At 42.2% G+C, this 20,281-nt stretch overlaps 3 protein-coding genes across 4 annotated transcripts in view; 1 reads left to right on the top strand and 2 right to left on the bottom strand.

The window, feature by feature from the left end:
- LOC139531965 (tyrosine-protein kinase yes) overlaps window positions 1–2,592 on the top strand; it is a 39,034-nt gene extending 36,442 nt beyond the window's left edge. Inside the window, exon 12 of the mRNA XM_071329005.1 lies at window positions 183–2,592. Coding sequence (XP_071185106.1) covers window positions 183–391 — 209 coding nt within the window. The 3' untranslated portion in view covers window positions 392–2,592. The remainder of the gene's footprint in view (window positions 1–182) is intronic.
- Window positions 2,593–6,162: 3,570 nt separating this feature from the next.
- tyms (thymidylate synthetase) lies at window positions 6,163–9,784 on the bottom strand. Its single transcript, XM_071329010.1, has 7 exons — window positions 9,446–9,784; window positions 9,169–9,242; window positions 7,683–7,857; window positions 7,481–7,582; window positions 7,167–7,342; window positions 6,972–7,043; window positions 6,163–6,667 (listed from the first exon to the last, which is right to left on the bottom strand). Exons 1-7 carry the CDS (start codon window positions 9,666–9,668, stop codon window positions 6,530–6,532), a joined length of 960 nt encoding a protein of 319 aa, XP_071185111.1. The 5' UTR covers window positions 9,669–9,784; the 3' UTR covers window positions 6,163–6,529.
- Window positions 9,785–10,067: 283 nt separating this feature from the next.
- LOC139531966 (clusterin-like protein 1) lies at window positions 10,068–19,347 on the bottom strand. Of its 2 annotated transcripts, XM_071329007.1 has the most exons (9): window positions 18,988–19,347; window positions 17,879–18,011; window positions 15,993–16,141; window positions 13,635–13,805; window positions 13,047–13,503; window positions 12,088–12,222; window positions 10,739–10,953; window positions 10,433–10,603; window positions 10,068–10,269 (listed from the first exon to the last, which is right to left on the bottom strand). In XM_071329007.1, the coding sequence occupies exons 2-9, from the start codon at window positions 17,979–17,981 to the stop codon at window positions 10,264–10,266; spliced, it is 1,407 nt and encodes a 468-aa protein (XP_071185108.1). In that variant the 5' UTR covers window positions 17,982–18,011; window positions 18,988–19,347; the 3' UTR covers window positions 10,068–10,263. The 2 variants fall into 2 exon arrangements, with proteins under 2 accessions (XP_071185108.1, XP_071185107.1); XM_071329006.1 differs by lacking the exon at window positions 10,068–10,269 and having other exon boundaries at window positions 10,278–10,603.
- Window positions 19,348–20,281: the final 934 nt, after the last annotated feature.

Genomic DNA, 20,281 nt, shown 5'->3' on the forward strand with positions numbered 1-20,281 from the left:
TGACAATGGAAATAGATCACAGACCTTGTTTTGTTGTGGATAATCTTGATTTTTATTGTGACTTGCCTCGCATGGTTTACTGCACTGTTAATGTAATGGGCACTAAACAGACTGACCCCCCCCCCCCCCCCTCCCCTTCTGTGTCTCTCTTTCTCTCGCTGTCTTATTCTCTCTCCACCCAGGCATGGTGAACAGGGAGGTCCTGGAGCAGGTGGAGCGGGGGTACCGTATGCCCTGCCCCCAGGGCTGCCCAGAGTCCCTCCACGAGATGATGAAGCTGTGCTGGAAGAAGGACCCCGACGAGAGGCCCACCTTCGAGTACATCCAGTCCTTCCTGGAGGACTACTTCACAGCCACGGAGCCACAATACCAGCCTGGGGATAACCTATAGTCAGGCCTGGCCGCAGCGCAGCCCTGGACCACTTCACCGTGCAATGTATCTCTCCACCCAGGAGGAGCAGACTTGGATACAGACGCATGGAGACGTAATTCTATGAATAATGTGCTTCAGAAAAGCCAACTGGAAGCTTGGTTATCAAGTTGCACAAACCACTGCTATTGCTGATGATCATTTTTTTATTTTTTTTATTTCAGGTACTACATCTAGTCTTAGTTTGTATGAATTTACAATTTTTGTATCCTTTTTTTTGTCCTCAATGATCATGTTCATTTTCAAAGTGACCAATCATTCAACTGTGTTAGTTGTTTTAACAAATTTGTTGCACCATGAAAATGGCACGAGAAAGCCCATCAGGTAGAGGCTCTCGGAATGAGAGCTCTTCAAAATAGAGGACAAGAGAGAAGAATGTACTGTAAGGCTGCGTTTACACATAGGCAGCCCAATTCTGATCATTCTTCCACTAATTGGTCTTTTGACCAATCGTATCAGATCTTTTAAAATCTTTTTCAGAGCTGATCTGATTGGGTAAAAGACCAATTAGTGAAAATATGATCAGAATTGGGCTGCCTGTGTAAACTCGAAGGCAAGTACTGTGGGAATATTTCAAATGAGAATTCAGTTCTGTGTTCATCAGTTCAACTGGAAAATGCTTTTCTTTCTACATTCATGTTTTTCTGAATGATTGACTTGAGTGGCGCGGATTAGGGACAGTTGCGTGGGTCCGTCTTGTCTGCTCATTTTCTATTTTATTTCTATTAGTTGATTTTATTCTATATAAACTAAGAATTATTCATATCATGGAAATGGTTCTAGGTTCATGTGAAGCCCTCGAGTCCTTCAATAACATACAGGACATTTCTACAACACTATGTCCATCCTGTTATGTGTCCAAGACAGACTTTTGCCATGCCAAGTTACATTACCTCTTTAAAGATCACTACAGAGTATGACTAAACCTTGTTTCCCTTGTACTCTGATCTGGAGTCAGTTTAGCATTTTCCCTACAAATTCTTTAGGTGAGGATTACAGGAGTGGAAGCTGATCCTAGATCTGTATCTAAGGGAAACTTCACCCCGGAGCAATGTATCACTGTGAGATAGGAGAATATTCAGCTGTCACCTGGCAATGCCGACAGCCCTGTAGATCACTAAGCTACATGCCAACTCAGATTGTCTCTGCACATGTCATAGCACTACGCAACAGGAGGCAATATTGAATGGAGCTAGTATAGACTAACACATCTAGGACCAGAATTAGAATTTATGGTTGCAACCATCTGATTTGGCAGTTGCATGCCAGCAATAACTTGTACACAATTATGTTAAAAAGGACTTGGCCTTCTCTTTCACTTACATGGATAAGTCATTTACTAGACTCATCGCGTGTTCTATTTTCAGACCTGAAGATGCTCGAAAAGGAAACCATTTCACCTTTATGGGAAAATATTGCCAAAGCACCTGAAAACTGTTTTTTATTTTGACTACTTGTGATTTTATAGTGTGAACGGATTTCATTCAGTCAACAGTTTCAGCCTAGATACAAAGAGGATACGTTTTTATTCAGACATTTTTGTTTTTAAAGGTAGACTCAGCGAAATGATGTTGCCACGAGCAGCACCGCAGATATTGCGATGAGCGAGATGCAAGCCTTCGCTCCCTCAGTCACATACAGTATCTGCGCTTGCGCAAGGGTTCCCTTCACGCTGTTAGAGCGTGGTAGGTACGAGACCAAAACAGTGGGGGAGTTTAGCCTCGCGCTTCAAAGCTCTTAGTTTTTGCGGAATTTGACCCTCTATGCTGTTTATTTTGTGCACCTACATCATATCGCTGAGTCTTCCTTTAATACATTAGTCAGAACCAGTGAACGGTTAGTTATATTTTAAGACCGCAAAATGGAGGAAGGTCATTTTAATGCGTCATGTCGCATCCACAGGGGTCATTTGGCTCTTGTTTTTCTTTAAAGTCATCCGTTAAGTGTTACATTTGATTATGCATACTTACACAGATGGGCAGAACATAGATTGGTCAACTGGGGTTTTAAAGAAGGGCTTTGTACAAAATCCTGATTTTATAAAAAGGACAGCAAAGACTAGAACGCAAGTTATTATAACGTTGGGGGGAAAGATAAATAATGATGGTTTAGATACTAATCTGTGGAATTTGTACAGTTGGAAAATAAAAATCAGATTCTAATTTGTGTGTTATTCTGTATTGAATTCGTTAGATTCATTAGTTTAATACGGACAACAGGCACAACATTTTACGAATCTCGAGCTGTCAGAATGATTCATATTCTTGGCATGAATTGATTTTTGTCAGTTACATTGCAGCCACTGTGCATGAAGTCATGTGACAATCACATTATTGCTAGGCGAAGAGGCATTTCAACCAGTCGCAGTGGGCGGGACTCCCTGTTGAAATTGCGATAGTACACAAGGCTACTTCCCCGTTTAAAAAATAATATTACAAATATTATCAAATTGACAGTCGGCGATGTCCGATTTCAAACGTATTTTGAGCAACATTGTTAATTAAGACGCAATGGTACGTGCATCAATGTAATGACTGATTTCTTGCAGAAGTTGCAGACAGAAGTTATGAATTGCTGCTGCGCTTGCTTCACGTAAAATGTTATACATAAGGTACCAACCACCAGTAGTTAGTTCTAACTATTACACAATGCAATAATACATTTGCGTCTTTCATCACCAACCTGGACTACTCTGTCGCCTATGTTGTCATCAAAACTTATCAAGGAATGCGAGGATATGGATTGACTTTTACTGTGGGCAGGGGCACAGAAATTGGTCAGATTCTTGATCCACAAACTTCACCATTTCAATACATTTTGAGTATTATAATTGGTTGGCTTTCTGTAACCAACAAATACATGTTATCCACAGCGTCATCTTGTGGTAATATGTGTCAAGACAATACAGGCTGGCTTTGTATTTAATAGGCACAACTAGAACAAATGCAGGCTGACGCCAGTTGTCCCAATGTCAACCTACCTGCTAGTCTGAGGATAATACTATACTGTTTTCAAATGAATCACTAACTTTCACTTTTGTCCCTTCAAACTGCAGTGGTGTGTGCTGTGGAAACCCTGCCAACCCTAGTTGTGGGGAAATCTAGAGGAGATTGAGTTATTTCTGTGGGTTTTACCTTCTCACCAGCAGTGGGCAGATGTGATGGGTGAGAAGGCCTACACACAGCCACTCCACCACAAACAACCTTTTTTTATTTAACTAGGCAAGTCAGTTAAGAACAAATTCTTATTTACGATGACGAGTTAACGATGAGTTAACTGCCTTGTTCAGGGGCAGAACAACAGATTTTTACCTTGTCAGCTTGTAGATTTGATCTAGCAACCTTTCAGTTAGTGGCCCAATGCTCTCTCCAGTAGGCTACCTGCCGCCCTTCACTGAAAGGTGTGTGTGTATGCAGCACTTTTCCCCATTTTGTGCCGGATTGTACCAGAGAAAGGATTCATTCAGTTGGCCACAGCGGCGGTCCTGAATGCAGTTACATTTTTTTACATTTCAGTAATTTAGCAGACGCTGTTATCCAGAGCGACTTAGTGCATTCGTCTTAAGATGGCTAGGTGGGACAACCACATATCACAGGCATAGAGAGTACATTGTTCCTCAATAGCGTAGGTATCAGTAGAGTCAGAGCTGCAAAAACATCCAACTAATATGTAGAGTCAGAAGCTTGATGTTGTCATTGCGTGCTAGGAATATGGAACCAAATTCTAAACTTGCTACCTTAATACACAAAGTATTCACTTTTTCCAAATTTGGTTGTGTAACAGCCTGAATTAAAAATACATTAAATTGAGATTTTGCATGACTGGCCTACACACAATACCCCATAATGTCATAGTGGAATTATGTTTTTAGAAATGTTTACAAATTAATAATTGAAAAGCTGAAATGTCTTGAGTCAATAAGTATTCAAACCCTTTGTTATGGCAAGCCTAAATAAGTTCAAGAGAAAAACATGTGCAAGTCACATAAGTTGAATGGACTCACTCTATTGAATGATTACCACATCTCTGTACTCCACACATTATCTGTGAGATCCCTCAGTCAAGCAGTGAATTTCAAACACAGAATCAACTACAAAGACCAGGGAGGTTTTCCAATGCTTCGCAAAGGGCACCTATTGGTAAATGGGTTAATTGAATATCATTGATATAACATTGATAATCCCTTTGAGCATGGTGAAGTTAATAATTACACTTGGGATAGTGTTTCAATACAGCCAGTCACTACAACGATATAGACGTCCTTCTTAACTCAGTTGCCCGAGAGGAAGGAAACCGCTCAGGGATTTCACCAAGAGGCCAATGGCGTCCTTCCTAACTCAGTTGCCGGAGAGGAAGGAAAGTGCTCACGGATTTCACCAAGAGTCCATGGGCTTATAAGTAAACATTATACGGTAAGGTTGTATTCGGTGCATGGTAACCGGATGTAATCGGTACATGTGACAAATGAGATTTGATTTTAAAACAGTTAGCTTAATGGCTGTGATATGAAAAAACTGAGGATGTATCAACACCATTGTATTTACTCAAGTCTCATAGCAAAGGGTTTTAATACTTATGTAAATAAGGTATTTCTGTTTTAGTTTTTTAATAAATTTGCAAATATATATATATATATTTTTTAAACTGTTTTTGAAGGTCTGGGGGGAGACCCCTTGGACCTTCTCCAATACAGTTGAGAAGGAAGTAAGGAAATAGGAATCACAGAAAGACAAATTCAGAAAGAGCCCAGGCCTCAGATCCTTCTCACTTCCCCTTATCACCTTGGAGATGGCAGCATGTCCCAGGATGTTGTCAGGGGAGGTGGGCTCTTCGATCCACATGGGTTTGTACTCAGCCAGCCTGGTCCCCCAGTTTGCCCATGTCCAACCTCTGGTTGGCATCAATCATCTTAAACAGAGAAGACAATTGGCCGCAGGATGAATTGGTCCAATCAACTGCATTATACTGCATCCAATGGCGTAACAGATTAGATTCACCTGTCTGTTGTTGGGTCCAATCATCTGCCGTATGTCATCCTCTAGGTCAGCCCCCACAGCCACTTTGAACTTGGTCCAGCCATCATTTAGTGCAAGACTGTGGGGGCTGACCTAGAGGATGACATTCGCCAGTGAAGTCTCATACGGCAGATGATTGGACCCAACAACACACTGGTAAATCTAATCTGTTACGCCATTGGATGCAGTAAACCTCAATGCAGTGCACAACTATAGGAACATACACACACAGACTGACATGTATACAGAGCCTTCAGAAAGTATTCACACCCCTTGACTTATTCCACATTCTGTTGTCACAGCCTGAATTCAAAATGGATGAAATCGATTTCTCTCACCCATCTACACACAATACACCATAATGACAAAGTGAAAACATGTTTTTAGACTTTTTGCAAAGGTATTCCCCGAAGCACTGGGGAATACGTCTCAATATCTTATCGGCACCGAGGGAAGGATGAAAACCACGTTAGCTTATTGCGATGCACCCCTGGCCCTTAAGGATGGCAGCTCAAATACTCAGACCAAACTGAGCTTGCACTCACTGTTAAAGCCTTTAAAGATTACCGTCTACGGTGCAATCACATGATCCACGACAAGTCATTAAGTACTCGTTTCATTACCAACAAAGTTCTTGCAACTTTGGTTTAAGGAAACAGAGGCAGTTTTTTATAACTAAGCAAAGAAAGTGCCAGTCCTCATTGTTAGACAAGATGATAAAGTAATCACATTTTAATTGAAGTCATTTAGCAGACGCTCTTATCCAAAGCGACTTACAAATTGGCATTTCAATGGTTATCATTGCACAAAATATAGAGTTGATTCCATTTAGTCTTTTTCTAAAATGGGATGTTACTCTGTAATGTTCTGTCTCAATAAAATTGTTTAATATAGAACAGGTTTCCAAGGCTCTGTGCCAACTAAATATATAAATTCTTTGTTTACAAAAATCACGTGACAAACAAAATACACAATTGAATCTATATAAAAAAAAAAAAAAGGGCAACAGGGAGACACTGCACCTGAATATTTAAATCGATTAAAATGACAACCTCCACCCATATATTAGTTAATTGAAGCCCATTTAAACTGCCATCTGCATTTTGATGGTGGGGTGGGGTTTGTAGTCAACAATCTCAAAGTCTTCTGCACGGAAGTCATCTATTTTCTCAACCGTCCGGAGGAGCTTCAGCTTGGGGAAGGGCCGAATCTCTCTCTGGAGCTGTAAGGGAAGAGTCATCACGTTTAGGCTGCGGCCAGACAATGTGTCCGAAAACTATGGATTGAGACAATGGTTATTAAAATGGGAGTCATCCGTTGACGGACAACATCAACGCACAATATTATTACATTGTAGAAAATAGTAAAAATAAAGAAAAACCCTTGAATGACTAGGTGTGTCCAAACTTTTGACTGGTACGGTATGCATGTATACATCTCATTGGCCGTAGCATTACACACATGTCACTGCAGTGTATATCTCAATGCCAAAGTTGCCCATGTTGCTGTATCGGTCAGGAACCTACCTGCACTTTGAGGGGTTCGATGTGGTTGCTGTAGATGTGAGCATCTCCCAGAGTGTGCACAAAGTCCCCAGGCTAAAGGGAAAAAGGCAAGAAATCTCTTTACTACACTCCTTATTAAAAGGATAAAATAGCATCCTTTGAGTCAAAGGAAGGGAGGTGTTGAGAGTAGGGAGTTTAAACCAGTGTCTGCCCCACCTTGAGTCCTGTGATGTGTGCGATCATGTAGGTGAGGAGGGCGTAGCTGGCGATGTTGAAGGGGACTCCCAAGCCCATGTCCCCCGAGCGCTGGTACAGCTGGCACGACAACTCCCCGTCAATGACATAGAACTGGCACAGGGCATGGCAGGGGGGCAGCGCCATCTGGGGCAGGTCTGAGAACAGCACAGGAGCGGGTGTGAGCGATACAAACCAACACTGACTGTTATGTGTCGAATACACAGTGAAATCATTACGGCAAATGTAGTATCTAGGCCTCTGCGAAACCAGAATGGAATATTCTAGTCAAATACCCTTGGGGTTCCATGCACACATGATGATTCTCCTGTCTTCTGGATTAGTCTTGATAGTGTCAATAACCTTCTGTAGTTGGTCCACACCTTCTCCTGTGTAATCTATAAAGTGAAGCATTATGCAAGAGAATTAAGCACTACAGTTCAAATTGGTTTGATTGAAACGCTCATCATAATCCTACACCATATCAGTGTGATGTACCTTTGTGCATGTCACTGTATTCTGCACCATAGTGCCGCCACTGGAAACCATACACGGGTCCCAAGTCTCCCTCCTCCCGGTCTGTAAACCCCATTTTGTCCAGGAACTGTCTCGATCCATTTGCATCCCAGATCTTCACCCCTTTCTCTGTGAGCTCCTTGGCATTTGTTGAGCCCTAAAGCGCAAACGCACAGAACAAGATCTGTCAACTTCTCTGCACGATGTATTGGTATGGCACGCCATCTAGTGGAAATAGTATGCAAGTGTGTATAGGCACTGGCACATTAAATTCAATGCATTATAACAGTGACCACGTTTACATGCACACAGTATTCCCATATAGTAGCCCATATCTCGCTTAAGATCTTATTCAGGAATAGCTATTTACATGCACATTTGATATCCCGTTCACGAGTATCCGTGAATAAACAGAATATTCCTAATTGAATTTCATATGGGTAAAATGGAACAGAAAACTGAAGTATGTACACTGGCTGTAGGCCTATAACCTTTCACATATAGGGTAATATAATATTAACTCTTGCAGAATAACGGATACAACAAATTATTATTTTCTCAGCAACGGGAGTGGAGAAATAATATTTTTCAGCATCTCGAGAAAATGCAAAAGGGCATGTAAAGTGTTATCTTCGACACTTATGCACACAGACAGTATTTCAACCACATAAAACATGCGCCCCAGACGAACTGAAGTCATATCAGAAACGTGCCTCATTGTTCTCAGCTTTTAATTTCCTCAAAACCGATGGCATTGGACATTTTACACAGGTCCAATCTTCCCACTGTTTTGGAGTCGTTGCGTTTTCTCCCGGTTCCTAAACGAAAACAGACAACTTCACCGGTGCTAACTAGATTAATGCATTCATTCTATCGATGCATGACATTGTTTTGGTGAGCACTAGTCTTCTAGGGCAACAAGTTATGACAGAAGTTAAGCTGCGTGTATTTAACTATAGTTCACAAACAAAATGGCCTAACAAATGTAGTTAATTATTGGGGGTGAAAGTAGCCAATATGCATTAAGGTCCAGTATGGAATATCAGAAAAATAAATGGCATTATTATTATCTAACTGCACAGGTAACCTACTGTTTGAAAATCAGATGGAAACGTCACCAGACTGCCAACAGTCTATGGTGTTGTTGGATGACGTTTGAATCATGGGTGTTTGCAGGATTGGGTGTTGTGTGACGATGACACGATTTATGCAACTGAGCCCGCGCAGACCGCGACAAACTGTAAACCGAATAAGATTTTTTACATGCCAGTTTCCCCGTCTAAAAAGCAGCATATCCTAGGCATTTTATCCTGGTTTCACATAACCGGAACACAAGCTTTTCCGGGTTATGTTAATATTAGCCAACTCAAACTGAATACTTGAGTATTCCGAATAATATGGAGATATTGGTGTACATGTAAACGTGGTCACTGGTGCATTATTTCGGGGGACATGGCTTCCTTCTTACTTTGATAAACCACAGTAGTTCTTCGAGAATTCCTTTCCAGAAAACCCTTTTCGTCGTCAGCAAAGGAAACTGATCTGGAATGATAAACGAAAAAAAAAATAGCTAGTCATTTGAACAAAGGTCCCATGCAAAGCCAGTTAATGAGGTAACGTTCAACTTAGGTTGTGCAATTCCCGCCATTGCGGAAAAATTACATGTTTTAAATCGTGCATTGACTTGATTTAACAGGCTACGCACAACTTCCCACACATACTGAACATTAGTTAAATCGACTTACCCCGGAGACTGTATCTCGTTTGTGAACCGAAAACAGAGATGACCCCCGTTCCTGTTCGGTCTCCCTTTCGATGTCCATGTTGCAAAATGTATTCACATTGGTTCAGATACCCGCGTTCATCACAGAAGAGAGAAAACGAACTTTGTCCCACCTGCCTATCCTCTTTCTTAGGCTCTTCGTTGTTACAAGGTGCCGCTGTGTGTATTTCAGAAGTAGCAGGCATTTTGTTAGTTAGTTTAACAAAAAATAATGAGACAATTAATGCAGTAGCAGCACTGGTTGATTCCTTCTACTCCTGTGTTAAATTTAAAATTTCCCGGTTTATTTAGTTTTTCCTCGAAGACACGCCTACATAGAAGATACCTCCAATCAAGTAAAAGACGAGGGCAAGCGTGCTTCTTGGTTTACAACTGGACCAATGGGTGATTGGGAAAAATACGCGCAAAATGTAATCCCCGCCTCTCTATATGCCGCGAAATTCATACTTTCACATCCTTTTTTTGCGGGAGGGGGGGCTTTGTGCATTTTATTTATCAGAAACGAGTGATGTATGAACATAAATAAAAAAAATAACAATGTAAATGTTCACAGTCACAGTTTAATCATCAGTAAAATGTCAAAGTTGATCAAACATGTAAGCATGTTTGCTTACATTTTTTTATTCCATCACTTACAGTGTATAGAGTATAGCTCATAGCTCGACCAAATGTTGCATACAACCTTAAACATAATGCTCCATTCCAAGGAACTGGTAGACAGACACACAATGGTAAATTGAGGCTTATAAATAGCACAGCTTGCAAAATCCTCGGATTACTTCATATCTGTGAAAGGATCAGAAACAATGCAGGATACAACCCATTACTTTGGCATGTATAACTAGCTTGGGCCTATAGCATACTGTATGAGACATTTAAATTCTAAGGAATTGTCTGGGTACTGTAATCATGGCATGTACGTTTTGCCTAGCTGCAGACTTATACTTACCTTTGACTGTTTGTAGTGGGTCAGGGCCTCTTGGGCCACATACTGAATGAAGGCAGAGTCCTGCACCTCTAGCTCTGCTGGGACGGAGAGGGTTAATGAAGGAGAGTTCAGGATGTTCAACACCACTCTGGTGTCACCTTTAAACCCGTTATCCCTCACCTGTAGAACCACCTGAAAAAATATAACAACACGGTAATCATGAGAATAATATTTGTTTTTTTCTAAAGGGCTGAAATCATCATCAACAGCATCATCATCATCGGAGGTACATAAGGACAACCGTTTATGTGTGTACTGTGAACTTACCGCGCTTACACTGAAGATGTACTGAGGACCCAGGGTGCCATTGGTGAGCTGCGTCACCCAGCCATATTTGGCCTCCATGGTGTTGAGCCAGGTGTGTGTGTCATCCGTGTGTTTCTGGACCACCTGCAGCATCTCCTCATACTGCAGACGTGACGTGTTGAGCAGCAGGTAGGTCTCCTCCAACGCAGAGTGGAGTACCCTCACACTGGGACACTCTGGGGGAACATTTACATTACATTTACATTTAAGTCATAGGGGAGAGTGGGGAAAATTTAGACATTTCTTACATTCAGCATCACTCTGTCAAGGGAAATATAGTATTCTTTCTAACAAAGATGTCTACATATATGTCAGGATGTTGTGTATCCCTGGAAATAATCTGAATTTATGTAAACATTACCACTGGACAGGGTATGTTAAGCCGCCTACTTTCTGTACTAAATGTAATATCATCACTACCTTTTAAAACCATGTCTATCTTTCTTTCCCAAACACAATTCAACACAATCGCATTTTTGTCTTTTAATAATTTTAAGCAGCTATTAACACTGGTTGAAGTGTTTTTTTCAACACTTTTTTAAACACATTTAATATAGGCCAGGCCCTGTTGTTATCTCATATCCCAGCGATAATGCCTTGCGTTACACCTGAGAAGAAAACACTTCAATTTGCTCAACTTGCCATTGGCTCAACTTACCCCAAGGCAAACATTTTGACTATATTAGCCCACACAGTTACAAGGAAGCAATTTCATGCTAGGTTTAGGACCTCATATTTAAGTTTCTAGACACCACAATTGATCTGTAGAACAATCTTAAATGATCTGCTTGATCTACTTTGGTTTAGATACAAGCATCATGAAACCTCTAACATGCCCAATTAGACTTGGTGAAAATCAGTTTTTTGACCTATCTTGCTACCACTTTTCCCATGTGGTTTCTTCCTTCACAAACTCCATGAATTGACAACCTCTTCCTAAATATTTGGAGAAATGAGACATTTTGTGTATGGTTTCCTAGAAACAAGGGTAGTTCGACTTACCCCTTTTGCTCAACTTACCCCAATCTCCCCTATAACAGGCATCACTATGCTTGCTTAACAGTATAGCTTCCTTACCTGTCCCTGTCTTAGCTAATTACACTAGAAAAGCTAGTGATTTGCAAATCGACACCAACTCTGTTACACAGGCATGGTTCAAACACTTAAGATAAAAGTCTAGAATCTAGACTGTAGAACACCATTTCATGGGAATCCCCAAGGGGCGCAATGTGTCATTTGAACCATGTGTTCCAATAGGACAGGAAACATTTTAATTAAATGAGAGTTCAATAATGATCATCAATATTTACCTTTCACCAAAGTGTCCTGACAGGACTCGCACAGTCTCTGCAGCTGCCAGCACTCTGCTGCCTGCCTGCGGAGCTGTCTACAGAGATACATGTCTGGGAATGGAACTGGGACCCAGCTCCAGCTAGGGAATGACTCTGTGTTTTTGGAAAGGGGCACAGCACACAGGACAACATAATCAGAGCTGTATCAAATTAGAAAGACACAACAATGTGATAACTATAGCACAGAGTTTCTAAACCCAGAGGCCCAACATTGAAATTATTTTGGGAGCGCTTTGCGAAGCAGACTCTGGGTTTGGGAAGTGAATGGGAGAAATGATAAATTCTTCATTGGTTGTTATTTTTTCTCTAAATCTCAAGGCACAAACTAGGTTCGAGTCAATGTCTTACGTAGCAGAACATGTTATTACTCCAACCTCTTTTTTTTTTTTTTTACCTTTATTTAACTAGGCAAGTCAGTTAAGAACAAATTCTTATTTTCAATGACGGCCTAGGAACAGTGGGTTAACTGCCTGTTCAGGGGCAGAACGACAGATTTGTACCTTGTCAGCTCGGGGATTTGAACTTGCAACCTTTCGGTTACTAGTCCAACGCTCTAACCACTAGGCTACGCTGCCACCCCATGAAAGTGATGAAAGAGTACCTCTGATTTGACGGCCTGCACATGAGCAGTTCGGTGCGAGAATGACCGCTAGACACGATGACGTGTTTATGCGCATGAGCTTAGCTAGCCAACGTTGCCATGACATCGCCTACAAGCACAATCTGGGATTTATATTGGCGGAGCAGTTTCCAGGCATCTTCATACTATACAATCTTTGACTATAGTACTTAGATCTTGAAATCTCAACATTATATAATGGTATATGAAATAGATACTGTATTTCCTGACAAATCTGATAACGATCAAATTTACCAGTAGTCTGAATGTGTATCGAATGGCTATTATCATTGGATACCTCTCTGCTGCCAAGACTCCTCATCTACAGCCTCCTGCATCTCGTCCAGGACATCTGTCATTGCATCGCTGAAGTCTTCCACTACCGCCCGGCCAAAGTCATACACTTCCTCCAGCACATCATCTAGGTCCATGCTGCCAAGGCGGCCCATGCCCGTGAAGAAGCCCCCACTAGGGGACTCCTGTGTGGGGGAGAGGGGCTTGGGCTTCAGCTTCGTGGTGAAGGCCACCCAGAAGCCATGGCCAAACTCTTGGTGCATCGTGTTGACCAGCTCTGTGCTCCGGTTGTGCAGGGAGCTAATTTTCCCTTGCATCTGACTGAAGGAGGCATTCAGCCGCACCAGCTCCAGATCTGGATCGTCTGAGTTCTGGGTCTGGTTCAGGTTATCTTGGTTCTGATTGACAACCTGGTCTGGAGTTTCCAGTTGGGACGATAACTTCCTGAAGAACTCCTCCACCTGTGAGCAGAAGAGAACCAAATACCTAAATGGAGCTGAATTTGTACCAATCTTGGGCCTACTTGATAAGACATGGGTCGATGCAGCCGTGGATGTGTAAGGGGCCTTGAAGGCAGAGATAACGGCCTTACTTTGAAAGAGAAGGAGGAGAAGCCTCTTCGGCAGGTGGAGGTGTAAAATGTCTTACACGTGTCTTCCAGGCAGGGTCGACACTCCATAAATGATGTCCTTAGCAAATCATGGCACTGCTCCTCCGCCTTCTGAAGCTTTAGCTCCGCCTCTGTGGCCAGTTGCACTGCCCCCTTCAGTAAAATAAAGAGTAAGGTGTAGTTGCCCTTAGATGCAGATCTTGGGTCCGTTTTGCATTTCCCCCCACTAATGGTTAAGGTTAGGATTGGGAGAGGAGAAGCTGATCCTAGATCTGTACCTAGAGGAAACTTCACTCTGGAATAGACCATATTGGGAACTAAAATGCAGCCAAAATTGTACATTTAATAGCAAACTGGGGTGTTCTTTACAGGTATTAACAGGCAAGATCAACTGGACAGACTTAATGGAACCACATTTCAATGATCATAACTATGAAAAAGTATTGTGCTGCATTTTAATATATCCATGCCTAATGCTACTTGTACCCTCTCCATTTCTTCCTGGTTACCTCTGTACTAATCTCTGTCAGTGTGTAGGGTGAATGTGTGGTCAATGAGGAGAGAAAGAGGAGGATGTGGTTCTGAGGCCCCTTCAGCTCAGCGGTCCTCCTAGGCCCTGGCTCACAGTACCCTCCCTTCTGAACGAATGCAGAACACAGACATAAATCTACAGTCAGCCCATTAATCCTGACTGGGCTGTACTCTACGCCCTCCTTAGGTCCACTTCCACAACTCACTGTCTGCTCTGTATGAGCTTTTTTTTATGAGGCAGAAAATATGTGATGGGTGTCTGTGTATGGGGAAGTCAGATCGTTGGTGTCAGTGTACAGTATGTAGAAGATGGTGAGCCTGTTTGCATCCCAAATGGTACCCTAAACCCTATGCAATACATAGGGAATAGGGTGCCATTTGGGACACCGCCCGTTAGATTCAGGATGATTAATGCTTTTTTGGACTCCAATCTTTCACTGTGGATTAATTTCTTACAGTGGGATTTATTTTATTGATGATATAATCAGATATGACGTTATTTATTCACTTGGAGGACATTCTTATCCTCGGGGAAGAGCATAACTTACATATTTGTACACGTGCTTTTATAGAGTTACATTAACGCAAAGTGGCTCGTGCCTTAAATGCTGTGGTGTGTTCAACCAAGTGCTATCTTTCACTGCCTAAATCATATGCAGATAATAATCTGTGATTTGTTATTATCATGGTACCTTATACAGTGCCTTCTGAAAGTATTCAGACCCCTTAACCTTTTCCACATGTTGTTACGTTAGAGCCTTATTCTATTAAAATTCCCTTCATCAATCTACACACAATAGCCCATAATGACAATGCAAAAACAGTTTTTTTTGAAATTGTACTCTACGCCCTCCTTAAGTCCACATCCACAACTCAGTGTCTGCTTTGTGGTCTCTGTATGAGCTTTTTTTTTACGAGGCAGAAAATGTGTGATGCGTTTCTGTGTATGGGGAAATTAGATCTGCAGCATTTAAGGTCCCCAAGAACACAGTGGCCTCCATCATTCTTAAATGGAAGAAGTTTGGAACTTGATTGGAGTCCATCTGTCGAAAATTCAATTGATTGGACATGAATTGGAAAGGCACACACCTGTCTATATAAGGTCCCACAGTTGACAGTGCATGTCAGGGCAAAAACCAAGCCATGAGGTAGAAGAAATTGTCCGTAGAACTCTGAGACAAGATTGTGTCGAGGCACAGATCTGCAGAAGGGTACCAAAACTACAGGGATCTGTAGTAACGCAGCTAGCACTGCGATGCAGTGCCTTAGACCACTGTGCCACTCGGGAGGCCCTGAAATATCACATTTACATAAGTATTCAGACCCTTTACTCAGTACTTTGTTGAAGAACCTTTGGCAGTGATAACAGCCTCAAGTCTTCTTGGGTATAACGATACAAGCTTGGCACACCTGTATTTGGGGAGTTTCACCCATTCTCTCTGTACTTTGCGCCATTCATCTTTGTTTCCTCTGACCCATTGGTGCGGCTGGCTTCCGTGTTAAGCGTGCATGGTGTCAAGAAGCAGTGCAGTTTGGCGGGGTTGTGTTTCAAGGGATGCACGGCTCTCGACCTTCGCCTCTCCCGAGTCCGTACGGGAGTTGCAGCGATGGGATGAGACTGTAACTACCAATTGGATATGACAAAAGTTCTACAAACCTGTTTTTGATTTGTCATTATGGGGTATTGTGTGTGGATTGAGGAAGGGGAAAAAACAATTTAATCCAGGGCTCAGAATACTTTCCGAATGCACTGTATATATTACTGTATGATGATTTTACGTGCACTGCTTTGTCTGTGAAATAGCTTACCTTCCTCTTGTCGCTACTTTCTTTGAGGGTCTTCATGAGGTGTTCATGCTTCTCTTGGTTCTTCTCCATCACCTCCTTCATCCGCTTCACCCCAAACAAGGCTCTCTTCATCTCCTCGTCAACATAACGCTCACCATCCCTCGACAGCCCTGGACCCAGAACCAACAGAGAAAATGTCTGGATATAGGCCAGACGGATTACCAGGACATGTACTCAGAGCATGCGCGGACCAACTGGCATGTGTATTCACTGACATTTTCAACCTCTCCCTGACCGAGTCTCTAATACCTACATGTTTCAAGCAGACCACCATAATCCCTGTGCCCAAGAAAGCGAAGGTAACCTGCCTAAATGACTACAGCCACGTAGCACTCACGTAGGTATCCATGAAGTGCTTTGAAAGGCTGGTCATGGCTCACATCAACACCATCATCCCAGAAACCCTAGACCCACTCCAATTTGCATAACGCTCCAACAGATCCACAGACGACGCAATCTCAATCGCACTCCACACTGCATCTTTCCCACCTGGACAAAAACTTCCTGACAGGCCGCCCCCAGGTGGTAAGGGTAGACCACAACACATCTGCCACGCTGATCCTCAACACGGAGGCCCCTCAGAGGTGCGTGCTTAGTCCCCTCCTGTACTCCCTGTTCACCCACGACTGCGTGGCCAAGCACGACTCCAACACCATCATTAAGTTTGCTGACGACACAATGGTGGTAGGCCTGATCACCAACAACAATGAGACAGCCTATAGGGAGGAGGTCAGAGACCTGGCAGTGTGGTGCCAGGACAACAACCTCTCCCTCAACGTGAGCGACACAAAGGAGATGATCGTGGACTACAGGAAAAGGAGGGCCCATTCACATTGACAGGGCTGTAGTGGAACGGGTCGAGAGATTCAAGTTCCTTGGTATCCACATCACCAACAAACTATCATGGTCCAAACACTCCAAAAAAGTTGTGAAGAGAGCACGACAACGCCTATTCCCCCTTAGCAGACTGAAAAGATTTGGCATGGGTCCCCAGATCCTTAAAAAGTTCTACAGCTGCACCATCGAGAGCATCCTGACCAGTTGCATCACCGCTTGGTATAGCAACTGCTCGGCATCCGACCGTAAGGCGCTTCAGAGGGTAGTGCGTACAGCCCAGTACATCACTGGGTCCAAGATACCTATTATCCAGGACCTATATAATAGGCGGTGACAGAGGAAGGCCCAAACTCCAGTCACCCAAGTCATAGACTGTTCTCCCTGCTACCTCACGGCAAGCGGTACCAGAGCGCCAAGTCTAGGTCCAAAAGGCTCCTTAACAGCTTCTATCCCCAAGCCATAAGACTGCTGAACAATTGATCAAATGGCCACCCAGACTATTTACATTGACACCCCCTTTGTTTTTACACTGCTGCTACTCGCTGTTTATGATCTATGCATAGTCACTTTACCCCTACCTACATGTACAAATTACCTCGACTAACCTGTACCCCCACACATTTACTCGGTACCGGTACCCCCTGTATATAGCCTCGTTATTGTTATTTTATTGTGTTAATATTTACTTTTGTTTACTTGATTAAATACTCTGTTTCTTGAACTGCATTGTTGGTTAAGTGCTTGTAAGTAAGCGTTTCAAGGTCTACACCTGTTGTATTCGGCATATGTGACAAATAATATTTGATTTGATTTGATTGCCATTATGTGACACCGATAGTCCTGGTAAAGTATGGTCCTTGCAACGCCAGGGTTGTGGGTTCAAGGAATATGAAAATGTTTGCATGCACTACTGTAAGTCACTTTGGATAAAAGGGTTTGCTAAACGTCATATGTTAGATAAAGGTGATGAAAGTTGCATGTGGTATAGTACATTTCAAAAGAGGTCTCACCCTGGAGAACATCCTCACTCAGTTCTGTGGGAGAGGGGTCGGGGCCACAATGCAGGACCCCAAGAGATGAAATGTAGAGGGTGAGAATCAGCAGTGCTCTCATCTTCACTGGCTTACTCTCACAGGTGCAGCTCTGAAACACAACCAATTGGTTAAATATTATTACTTGAAGTAAGATCAATACAGAAAAACGTGCTCTCTTGACTGGCCCGTAGGCATGTTACAATGGGCCGCCGGATTACCGTGGCTCTGCGGCTGTGGACTTTGAATTGGGCTTTAGAGTGATGACTTCCTCTTATGTAACCTTCCTGGAAGTCATTGATTCATCTACAATTCTTGATCTTGTCTGATCTTCACAGATAAGAGGATTTGAATAGACACCTGACATGACGTAGGGATTCCGTTGTCTGCCACAAGGGGGTGCAAATATCTTAAGCATTCAAAGGAGTCATTAAAATAAGTCATTAAGGGCAACGGATGGGTACAATCAATAGCTAGATAGACTATTTATGCTTATTGTTCAAATGTTAGGGATGGGTTATACTTCAATGATATATGTCCAACTTCACAAAATAAATAATCTGTCTCTTTCCACTAAAATGCAAATTAAGTAACTGAATAGTGGCTGGCAAAATACATGGTAAACTGAATAGCAACCAGGGTTGGGGTCAATTCTGTTTCAATTCAGGAAGAACACTGAAATTCCAATTCTCTTCTATGCTTTTCAATAAGGAACATTTGGTTTACTTTCTGAATTGACTGGAATTAAAATGGAATTGACTCCAACCCTGATAGCAACTCAATGCTACATAAAGGATTTTTCGTCCTACTTACAATAATCCCTATTTCAGTATGAGCAAAATATCATCCGTAGAAAAGAAGACTGCAACAGCAAAACACATTACAAAACACACCGTACCTTTCTCATACCACAATATCAGTCATCAGTTATTGCCAATACAAACAGATATCCTACATACCAGCATTCATAGTAGCCGACATACATGCCTAATTACTTACTTAATACATACCAGAAACCAATCAGAAAGCAAAGCTACAACACGTGATGGGAACATGCTATAGGATGATTGGCACAAACCTACTTTTACCTTGAGAGATGAGAGAAAACAGAAGCAGCGGACTTGGTAGCGCCGTGCGTTCGAGAGTGATGCGTTCGCATTACCCAAGGATTGTTCTATTTATATGACTGTAGACAGCAGTTATCTTAGATCCAATTAGCCTATTTGCAATATCCACCATTAAGCCTGCCGTCATCCGCACCTCACCTGCACAGCTGACTAGGGATTACAGTTTCAGTGCATACATATCAACAAAAACAAAAAAACAATCTGCTTATCTTTTCCATAGGACTTCAGAGCCTTTTCTCCACAGGCTACGTGTCGCAGTGAAACTATCTCCATGAATCCCCCATATTCCCACTTCAGAGAGAGAGACCGACCCATGGCAGACATTGGCACTGAAGTTTGAATGTTCGGCTCTACTCTTAATCTAATCTGGTTGCCATGGCCAACACACATACACATCCCAGGGCCTCACGGTGGCTCCATGCCAGAAAGACCCAAACTCTAAACCGAACCCCATGGCACGAAGACTTCCTTTCCCTCGGGCCCCATAATGTCCACCATGCATGCAACACTGCTTTCGAGTTTGCACGATTGGAAAATGACTGTGCTCTGTGTGTGTGTGTGTTTCTGTGGGAATTGGTCTGTGTGAATGTTGTTTCCTTTTCACTTTCTGACCATTTTTATGTCATCCTGATCATATTAATATCTAGCTCTGGTCCAGGGCCTTAGTGCACGTTCCAGAACTAGTCAATATCTACACTGTATGGTAGCAGGTTGGTAAATGTGTAACACATTTGTATTGACATATTCCACATTTTGTTGTGTTAAAGCCTGAATTTTAAATGAATTAAATTCACCCATCTACACACAAAACCCCATAATGACAAAGTGAAAACATGTTTTGGTAATTTTTTGTCAAATTTATTGTAAATGAAATACAGAAGTATCTCATTTACATAAGTATTCACACCCCTGAGTCAATACATGTTAGAATCACCTTTGGCAGCAATCACAGCTGTGAGTCTTTCTGGGTAAGTATCTAAGAGCTTTGCACACCTGGATTGTAAAATATTTGCACAAAATTCTTCAAGCTGTGTCAAGTTGGTTGTTGATCATTGCTAGACATCCATTTCAAATAAAATAAAAACAAATCGTATTTGTCACGTGCCGAATACAACCTTACAGTGAAATGCTTACCTACAAGCCCTTAACCAAGAATGGGGTTTAAGAAAAATAAGTGTTAAGAAAGTATTTACTAAAATAAACTAAAATAACAAATAATTAAGGAGAAACAATAAAATAACAGTAGCGAGGCTAT

Source organism: Salvelinus alpinus, chromosome 10, assembly GCF_045679555.1.
Source record: "Salvelinus alpinus chromosome 10, SLU_Salpinus.1, whole genome shotgun sequence".
Lineage (NCBI taxonomy): Eukaryota > Metazoa > Chordata > Actinopteri > Salmoniformes > Salmonidae > Salvelinus > Salvelinus alpinus.

Coding starts and splice junctions, on each gene's coding strand:
- LOC139531966 (XM_071329006.1), bottom strand. CDS start 17,981: ATGAGAGCACTGCTGATTCTCACCCTCTACATTTCATCTCTTGGGGTC. Junction 13,504..13,634: donor TCTCCTCCTTCTCTTTCAAA/GTAAGGCCGTTA, acceptor TTCTGCTCACAG/GTGGAGGAGTTCTTCAGGAA. Junction 10,604..10,738: donor ACATCTTCAGTGTAAGCGCG/GTAAGTTCACAG, acceptor ATATTTTTTCAG/GTGGTTCTACAGGTGAGGGA.
- tyms (XM_071329010.1), bottom strand. CDS start 9,668: ATGCCTGCTACTTCTGAAATACACACAGCGGCACCTTGTAACAACGAA. Junction 7,583..7,682: donor ATACAGTGACATGCACAAAG/GTACATCACACT, acceptor TTCACTTTATAG/ATTACACAGGAGAAGGTGTG. Junction 7,343..7,480: donor GTGTGCATGGAACCCCAAGG/GTATTTGACTAG, acceptor TGCTGTTCTCAG/ACCTGCCCCAGATGGCGCTG.